Here is a 9561-nt window from a genome sequence, read left to right on the forward strand (position 1 = left end):
GTTGTAACCTAAAGCTTTCTGACCTTTAAGAATGGCAGTGCTAATCATATTCCTGAAACTTTTATGAGTGCGTTGTCTGGCTTCTGGAACTTACTGGTGGAGCTCTCTTGCCCCATTAGCAAGTGAGGGGCATAATTAGGTAATCTCATAATTTTTTGTTTGTTTTTGTTTTCTGAGACAAAATTTCTCTGTGTAGCCCTGGCAGTCCTAGAACTCTCTCTGTACACCAGGCTGGCCTCAAACTCAGAGATCTATCTGCCTGTCTCTGCCTCTGCTGAAATTAATGATGTGCACCACCACTGCCTGGCTGAAATCTCGTCTTTTTTTTTTTTTTTAAGATTTATTTATTTTATGTATGTGAGTACATTGTGGTTCTCCTCGGACACACCAGAGAAGGGCATCAAATACCATTACAGATGGTTGTGAGCTAACATGTGGTTAGCTGAACTCAGGACCTCTGGAAGAAGAGCCGGTGCTCTTAACCACTGAGCCATCTTTCCAGCCCTTGAAATCTCAAGTTTTAAAGCCTCCAATATAAAAGGATTCAAGAGACTTGACCTATTTTCTTAATCCAGCCATATATGTTTCCAGTTTCCAAGCATAGTTCTGGGTCCCTGAACTGATATCTTCTCTATAAGATAAATGGAGGCGAGGGATAAGCTGAGCCAGGGCATTGTTTGCCTAGTATGTCAGAAGCCCAGCCCCCCACACACCCGTAATCCGTCACGTTAGAGGGATAGGTCACCCTCAGCTATGTAGCGTGTTCATAACTGTGTCGAAGAGAATTCTGGGTTCGATCAGGTCGGTTCAATGCTGATGTCAATAGATTTCTTCTTCTCCTATTGATCTCAGAATCTCTCCTGTGCCGATTTTCCGTCATGAGTGTCACAGGACTGTCCAGGTGTGGGATAGCAGTGCTCTCAATGTCTTCCAAGAAGCCTGTGGGAAGTGCGTTACTAGATGCTCCCCCGCCCCCCCCCCCGCCGCCGCCCCCTGACACCCTTTTAGTTAAGGTCCTCTAACTTTGGATCAATTTCATGTCACATGTAGCTTGTGTTCCAGTGTTTCTTCTTCCCCTTTATGATAATGCTTTTGATTCTCTGGTTAGGTGGACCAAGAAATCTTAACCTATCCCGGATACACAATTTGCAAAACCATATGTCTTATTAATACTCTGGACACTAATGGGCAGGAATACATGGGCTGTTGTGCAGGGAGATAATCCGCGGTGTCTCCTAGAGGGGACTCTTCAGGGGAGGAGGGTGAGCTAAATTAATACGAAGAACAATAGCCCAAAGAAAGCAGACTTCTGCGAAAACCTTAAAAAGCGAACGTTTGACATCCTGATGACTAAAGAACACAGTTGTTCCCAGCGCAGAACTGCTGCTCCCAACGTGACTGTTAGGACCGAGGAGTGATGGAGCTGAGTGGCTCTGTGCAAAAAGTCTGTGTCCAACATCTGTCGCTCTGAAGATTATTAATGTTCAATTGCTTCCCATTGTCTTCAAGTTATTCAACTTCATTTCCCCGTCAGTGCTTTAGCTGGGGACTAATAAACTATTTATGGGAAGACGGGGCTTGAAGTCAGGGTGGTGGTGTTGGGGCTGTAGTCTGAGGTACCAGCGGGGTAAACAAGTCCAAGTTAAAAGGCCTCTTGATTTGTATGTAGACGATTTAACTAAACAAAAAAATCTGAGGTTACATCCATGGTTCGAAAGGAGAGAGAGCTTCCTTGGCCCTTCCTGAAATATAGAACTGAAAATATTAGAGCCTGTTTCTTTGCCTTTACACTCCCCTGAAAAACAAGAAACAAGCTGAGACGAGAGGGGATAATTAAAGATTTCTCTGTGTAAATCTAATAATTATCAGTGGTGGAAATCATGTTTTGTTACTGTTCTTGAGGACAGAGGACATAGAACAACACTGAATTGCATGAAATATTTTTAGTGGTATAAGAGACAGGCAAAAAGAAAATGCATTAAGATTTTTTTAAACTCCCCAAATTATTTAGATGTTTCCGTTTTTGCATACACACGTGCATGAAGATGTCTTGTTAAGTTTAAATGGTAAACAATGAAGCGATTAGTTATCATTTCAGTTTGTGGCTCAATATTAATGAACAAGAAAATGAAATAGAGCTGCTGAATAAACCTGTCAAGGCCTTGGAACCCACAGAACATAGTATCGAGGTGAACACTGACACATTTGTATCTTTGGATTCATCTTAAGTTGTTTCACAGAAATTATTCACAGAGTCACATTCCAGGCCTGCAACAGTATTTGGATTTCCTAATTTGTATGAATTTATTTAGTAAATTAAATGAAAATGTTAATACTTTATCGCCGCTTCTTAACAAAGCAAAATCTTGATAACCTTCGGATACGCCCTAGCAATGTTAGAAGCAACATCTTCCCGCAAAATGATTTTTCTACTTAATCATTTAAAAACCCGGCCTTTGTTTTTTGATATGTAAGCTTCCTGCTGGTTTGGGAAAAGATGGACCAGGCTCTCCCTTCACCCCCACCTTCTTATTCTATTGGGGACAGTCAGACCAGGCCACTCCAGATGGTGTGTTAGTTAGCGTTGGACATAGCTTTGGAGACACTTCAACAGACGAAGGCAATGATGTCAGGATTTTGCTGTGCGTCGCCCCCTCCCCCCTGCCGTTCCCAGGGTAGGAAGGTGCTGAGATGGGAGCGGAGGGACGCCCGCCCACCTGCCACCACCTGTTCCCTCCTTGAGCCCTGGGCTATAAATTCTCCTCCCTCATCGCTCTGTCCGACATCTACTGCAAGCTGTCCAAACGCTCCTGACCTAGCAGAGCTTCTGGGAAGATTTCGTCACCCCGAAAAGCAGTCTCAGGCTTTCCCAGAGAACTGGAAAGGCTTTCTATCCCCGACCCCCAAGAACGATCCGCAGCAAACTGCAAGAAAGTTTCCTCCTCGTTCAACTTTACGTGTTTGGGGTGGAGTGGGGAGGAATGACTTTTTCCTGAGCATCACTTCCACTGCATCTGGGCAAGGGAAGGGACTTCCCAGCAGGACCCAAGCTAGGGTCCCACACAGTGTCCTCTGGCCACTGACTGACTGCACGTGAGTCGCTCCGTCTGTGTCTTATTCACTCTTGGGAGTCCTGCAGAGCGGCAGCGTGGATGAAGTCGGCCTGCAAACCCCACGGCCCTCCGGCGGGAGCTCGCGGCGCGCCCCCGTGCGCGGGCGCAGCCGAGCGCGCGGTCTCGTGCGCGGGGCCCGGGCGGCTGGAGAGCGCGGCGCGCAGGCGTCTGGCGGCCAACGCGCGCGAGCGGCGCCGCATGCAGGGGCTGAACACGGCGTTCGACCGGCTGCGCAGGGTGGTGCCGCAGTGGGGCCAGGACAAGAAGCTGTCCAAGTACGAGACACTGCAGATGGCGCTCAGCTACATCATCGCGCTCACCCGCATCCTAGCCGAAGCCGAGCGGGACTGGGTCGGGCTGCGCTGCGAGCAGCGGGGCCGCGATCACCCCTACCTCCCTTTCCCGGGTGCTAGGCTCCAGGTAGACCCTGAGCCCTATGGGCAGAGGCTCTTCGGCTTCCAGCCGGAGCCCTTCCCCATGGCCAGCTAAGCCTCGGGGCCATTTGGGTCTTAGGGGAGAAAACTCAATCACCTTTTCTGCTTAATTTCCTTCCCGTTTCAAACAGGTAGATGAAATGAGTTCATTGCCTCCCTATCTCCACTTCTCTTGTGTTTTGTAGGTTTCATGAGTGGACATCGCGAATGACTTTGGACTGCTGTGAAAATAATGCTCTGTTCCTTTTAGCCTAAGACAACGGGGCTGGGGTCTAGCCGAGTTTGTAGAGGACTTGTCTTGCATGTATAAAAGTGGGGTTGAGCCCCAGCTGCCGCTTAGGCAGAGCACGGTGATGCACGGCCTGTAATCCTAGCGTCATTCAGGAGGTGGAGAAACATATATATTTAAATATTTAAGACCCCATGTCAAAAAAAAAAAAAAGATTGAATAAGACTGGTACTAAACCATCAGACAGTTAGTTACCTTCTTAAACTGTGCAAGTTTGTCCCTATTGGGCGAAGTTGTATTATGTGACTTGTTTATGTTCTGAGCAGCTACCTTGTGGTGTAAATGCATTTATGCTCCGTATATTGTGTGTGCATGCATCAGATAGAGTAAGACTTTTTTTTCCCCCCTGGGGTCGAGGGTTGGGGAGCTGGTAGAGTACTTGGGTATGAGCGCTCTGTATTTTTTTAACTGTACACATTAAAATATAGATTTTGTAAAATACTAATGTGAGTGTGTTTTGAACTTACACATATTCTACTAGTTTCCTAGAGACACTCAAGAGCTATTGGGAGGGGTGATGTTGAATGCGTCCGGGTATAGACAGGGAGTGGTTTTATTCCTCCCAAGCCAGTGTGGTGGCTCACCTTACAATCTCAGCTTTCTCAAAAATAGGCAGGAGAATCACCCTGGGTAACATTAAGCTAAATTGAAATAACATGTAGCTATCAGGTACGAAGATATTTAATATTCAATATTTTAGTTTCCTTACTAAATTATCTTATAAGTATCCAGATACATCCATTCTAACAAGTGTGCAGGAACATCCACACACACAATTGTACACATCTGCAGATGCTGATGCATAGCCACCCAGAAGAGTATTCCTGTTTCTATAACAACAGGAAAATTAATGTTGCTTGTGGAAGTGTTTTCCTTATAATTTACGATTTGAACAGTGAAGGCTTCACTACCATCATGGTCAAAAGAGAGTGTCTATACACACGGAATGGATTTAGATCGCTTTAACAAGTTTGCTGAGCCACGAACAGATGAAAGCCTTCATCTAGAGAGGCTGTGCTCAACAATACTGTGTGAATTGGGGGAAAAGCCTGTTCACAGTTAGAAAAAACAGGACACTGAAGTTATCAGTGCATTTGGAATCTGTCACAAGTCAACAAAAGCAACAGCTCCCACATCTTCTGAGTATGGATTCCAAAGCCCAGCTACCAACACAGCCTGTATGTTAAATAAATATATAGGACATCTCCATCAGAATGGTTGCTTAACAGCATTTGCCAGGGATGTGGCACAGGGGGTAGAGTGCTTGCCTAGCCTGGCCCTGGGTTCTATTCGCAGTTCTATATGAAGTGCCTGCAATCCCATCACTCAGGAGTCGGGGCAGGAGGGTCAGAAGTTCCCAGGCATCCTTAGCCACATGGTGAGTTTGAGACCAACCTGGGCTACATGAGGCGATATCGTAAAAAAATAATCCAAAGTCTAACTATTATGGGTCCCCTGGAAGGCTGTTGAGGGGTCTCCCCTTTCACCTGATGCTGTTAATAAGATAATAGTGATGGCTCAGGATTCTTCACTGAAGATTATAGAGACAAAGCTTAACCTCTTGACTCCACAGCCCGAGGAAATGCTAGGACAAAGAGAAAGAAAAGAAAAGAAAAGAAAAGAAAAGAAAAGAAAAGAAAAGAAGGTGGTAGGAGGACTCCTGAGGGTGACCTCTGACCTTTCGCGTACACATATACACACACACACACACACACACACACACATTCACATACCATATACCATGCAAATAAACATACCACACATATACAAGCACACACACATATACCACACACATACACCACATATACCCAAACATACCACACATACACAAGCATACAAACACCACACATACACAACCACACACTACACATATACACCATATATACACAAACACACACACCATACATACATATACAAGCACACACTCACACATACATACATACACCACACCACACACTATACACCACACATACATTCACACACCACACCACACCACACACAAGCACATACCTGAGCACACACACCCCACACATACATATACTATACACACACTACACAACACACATACCACACACACAAATACACACACACAAGCACACACACACACACACACCACACACCTTTGTGAAGTCAGTACTCAGATATTCTCAATCTTCATTCCGTTGTTTCTGAAGACTTCCAGACCAGCTACAGTATTTTTTCCAACGTTCACATTTGAAATAGTTTTCTTTCTTTTTAAAAGATCTGTGACTTCTATAGCAACATGGCACATGGGCTGCCCTTCCTCAGCTAAGCGTGGATATTAACAGGCACCCGTTTCTAGGCAGTCTTCAGGAGCTGCATCCTTCCCCTGACTGTGCCACTGGGAGGCCTGTGCCTGTCAGTGCCGCAGGCCCCTGAACCCTGCAGTAGTGCAGGACCAGTGCAGGATGGTGAGAGAGCTCCCGAGGGGCCTTGGGCAATTAAAACAACAACTGGGGGGAGGGGGAGCAACCCCCCCCCCAGTAACACTTGCTTTGTTCCTGTCCCAGAAAAGCGGAAGCATCTTGTTTATTTTGTAGTTTAAAAAAAAAAAGACTCTATAGTTATAGAAAAATGAGAGGGTTTGTGTGAAATCCATGCAAATTATTAAAATTCCCCTTATATTTCCCTTAATAATTCATAGACATAAGAAGGTTTCTTTTAATGCAGATCTTTATATTGCAAATGAAGGGCTAAAGTAGGCCAGGAAATTTTTTTTAATGTGCATTTGGATTTTTGACCTACTTGTATGTCTGTGTGAGGGAGTTAGAACCACTGAAACTTGAATTACAGACAGTTGTGAGCCACCATGTGGGTTCTGGGAATTGAACTCAGGACCACTGGAAGAGCAGCCAGTGCTCTTAACTGCCGAGCCATCTCTCTGTCCCCAAGGAAATTTAATGTTAAGATTTATAAAAGTTAAATGAAATAGAAATTTTCATTTAGAAACAGAAACGGGGATAAGGTACAAACCTTCATTTATCAATGCTGTACTAAAATATCCAGTTACAGGGCCTGCGAAATGGCTCGGGGGTGGGGTGGAGGGTGAAGTGCTTGCTGGTGACCCAAGTTAGATCCACATTGTTGGGAGCCGCGCCCACATTCGCCGTTACAAGATGGCGCTGACAGCTGTGTTCTAAGTGGTAAACAAATAATCTGCGCATGTGCCGAGGGTGGTTCTCCACTCCATGTGCTCTGCCTTCCCCGTGACGTCAACTCGGCCGATGGGCTGCAGCCAATCAGGGAGTGACACGTCCTAGGCGAAGGATAATTCTCCTTAATAGGGACGGGGTTTCGTTTTCGCGCGCTCTTGCTTCTTACACTCTTGCTCCTGAAGATGTAAGCAATAAAGTTTTGCCGCAGAAGATTTTGGTTTGCTGTGTTCTTCCTGGCCGGGCGTGAGAACGCGTTTAATAACAATTGGTGCCGAATTCCGGGACGAGAAAAAACTCGGGACTGGCGCAAGGAAGATCCCTCATTCCAGAACCAGAACTGCGGGTCGCGGTAATAAAGGTTCCCGTAAAGCAGACTGTTAAGAAGGATTCAACTGCATGAATTCAGAACTTTTCAGCTGGGGAACGGCGGTAACCCGTAAGTATAGCTTTACGAGGTAAGCCTGGCCTTGAACTTTCTAAGGAAATTCAAGACAGTCTATCAGAAGTAAAGTGGAAAATGTTTGGCCTTGAATTTTTTCTAATGTTAGAAGCCCTTTTGTTCCTTTTCACATGTTATCAAGTGGTTAAGGCAGGGCGGATTCTGGATGAAATTCAGGGCAATCTATCAGAAGTAAAGCGGGGAGAGAGAGTAGGAGCAAAGAGAAAATATGGTACACAAAATAAGTATACAGGCCTTTCCAAGGGTCTTGAACCCGAGGAAAAGTTTAGGTCAGGTAAGAATACCTGGGGAGAGATTAGAAGGAAGAAAAAAAAAAAAGAAAAGAAAAAAGATCGATTAGCGGAGGTCTCTAGGAGATACTCGTCACTAGATGAGCTCAGGAAGCCAGCTCTTAGTAGCTCTGAAGCAGATGAAGAATTCTCCTCTGAGGAAACAGACTGGGAGGAAGAAGCAGCTCATTATGAGAAAAAAGGGTACCAGCCAGGTAAAGTGCTAGCTAATCAGTTAAGGAAGCCAAAAGCGGCTGGCGAAGGCCAGTTTGCTGATTGGCCTCAGGGCAGTCGGCTTCAAGGTCCGCCCTATGCGGAGTCCCCGCCCTGCGTAGTGCGTCAGCAATGCGCAGAGAGGCAATGCGCAGAGAGATGCGCAGAGAGGCAATGCGCAGAGAGATGCGCAGAGAGGCAGTGCGCAGAGAGGCAGTGCGCAGAGAGGCAGTGCGCAGACTCATTCATTCCCAGAGAGGAACAAAGGAAAATACAACAGGCATTTCCGGTCTTTGAAGGAGCCGAGGGTGGGCGTGTCCACGCTCCGGTAGAATACTTACAAATTAAAGAGCTTGCCGAGTCGGTCCGTAAATACGGAACCAATGCTAATTTTACCTTGGTGCAGTTAGACAGGCTCGCCGGCATGGCACTAACTCCTGCTGACTGGCAAACGGTTGTAAAAGCCGCTCTCCCTAGTATGGGCAAATATATGGAATGGAGAGCTCTTTGGCATGAAACTGCACAAGCGCAGGCCCGAGCAAACGCAGCTGCTTTGACTCCAGAGCAGAGAGATTGGACTTTTGACTTGTTAACGGGTCAGGGAGCTTATTCTGCTGATCAAACAAACTACCATTGGGGAGCTTATGCCCAAGTTTCCTCCACGGCTATTAGGGCCTGGAAGGCGCTCTCCCGAGCAGGTGAAACCACTGGTCAATTAACAAAAGTTGTCCAGGGACCTCAGGAATCCTTCTCAGATTTTGTGGCCAGAATGACAGAGGCAGCAGAGCGTATTTTTGGAGATTCAGAGCAAGCCGCGCCTCTGGTAGAACAGCTAATCTATGAGCAAGCCACAAAGGAGTGCCGAGCGGCCATAGCCCCAAGAAAGAACAAAGGCTTACAAGACTGGCTCAGGGTCTGTCGAGAGCTTGGGGGACCTCTCACCAATGCAGGCTTAGCGGCCGCCATCCTCCAATCTCAGAACCGCTCCATGAGCAGAAATGATCAGAGGACATGTTTTAATTGCGGAAAGCCTGGGCATTTTAAGAAAGATTGCAGAGCTCCAGATAAACAGGGAGGGACTCTCACTCTTTGCTCTAAGTGTGGCAAGGGTTATCATAGAGCCGACCAGTGTCGCTCTGTGAGGGATATAAAGGGCAGAATTCTTCCCCCACCTGATAGTCAATCAGCTTATGTGCCAAAAAACGGGTCATCGGGCCCTCGGTCCCAGGGCCCTCAAAGATATGGGAACCGGTTTGTCAGGACCCAGGAAGCAGTCAGAGAGGCGACCCAGGAAGACCCACAAGGGTGGACCTGCGTGCCGCCTCCGACTTCCTACTAATGCCTCAAATGAGTATTCAGCCGGTGCCAGTGGAGCCTATACCATCCTTGCCCCCGGGAACCATGGGCCTTATTCTCGGCCGGGGTTCACTCACCTTACAGGGCTTAGTAGTCCACCCTGGAGTTATGGATTGTCAACATTCCCCTGAAATACAGGTCCTGTGCTCAAGCCCTAAAGGCGTTTTTTCTATTAGTAAAGGAGATAGGATAGCTCAGCTGCTGCTCCTCCCTGATAATACCAGGGAGAAATCTGCAGGACCTGAGATAAA

The 9561-nt window shown here is 46.7% G+C and overlaps 1 protein-coding gene across 2 annotated transcripts; it reads left to right on the top strand.

Moving 5' to 3' along the window:
• Positions 1–2781: 2781 nt before the first annotated feature.
• Atoh7 (atonal bHLH transcription factor 7) lies at positions 2782–4277 on the top strand. Of its 2 annotated transcripts, NM_001364648.2 has the most exons (2): positions 2782–3533; positions 3733–4277. In NM_001364648.2, the coding sequence occupies exons 1-2, from the start codon at positions 3153–3155 to the stop codon at positions 3739–3741; spliced, it is 390 nt and encodes a 129-aa protein (NP_001351577.1). In that variant the 5' UTR covers positions 2782–3152; the 3' UTR covers positions 3742–4277. The 2 variants fall into 2 exon arrangements, with proteins under 2 accessions (NP_001351577.1, NP_058560.1); NM_016864.3 differs by having other exon boundaries at positions 2782–4277.
• The last annotated feature ends 5284 nt before the right edge of the window (positions 4278–9561 follow it).

Source organism: Mus musculus, chromosome 10, assembly GCF_000001635.26.
Source record: "Mus musculus strain C57BL/6J chromosome 10, GRCm38.p6 C57BL/6J".
Taxonomy (NCBI): Eukaryota; Metazoa; Chordata; class Mammalia; order Rodentia; family Muridae; genus Mus; species Mus musculus.

Excerpts from the sequence above, each read along its gene's own strand:
- Atoh7 (NM_016864.3), top strand. The coding sequence starts at position 3,153 with ATGAAGTCGGCCTGCAAACCCCACGGCCCTCCGGCGGGAGCTCGCGGC.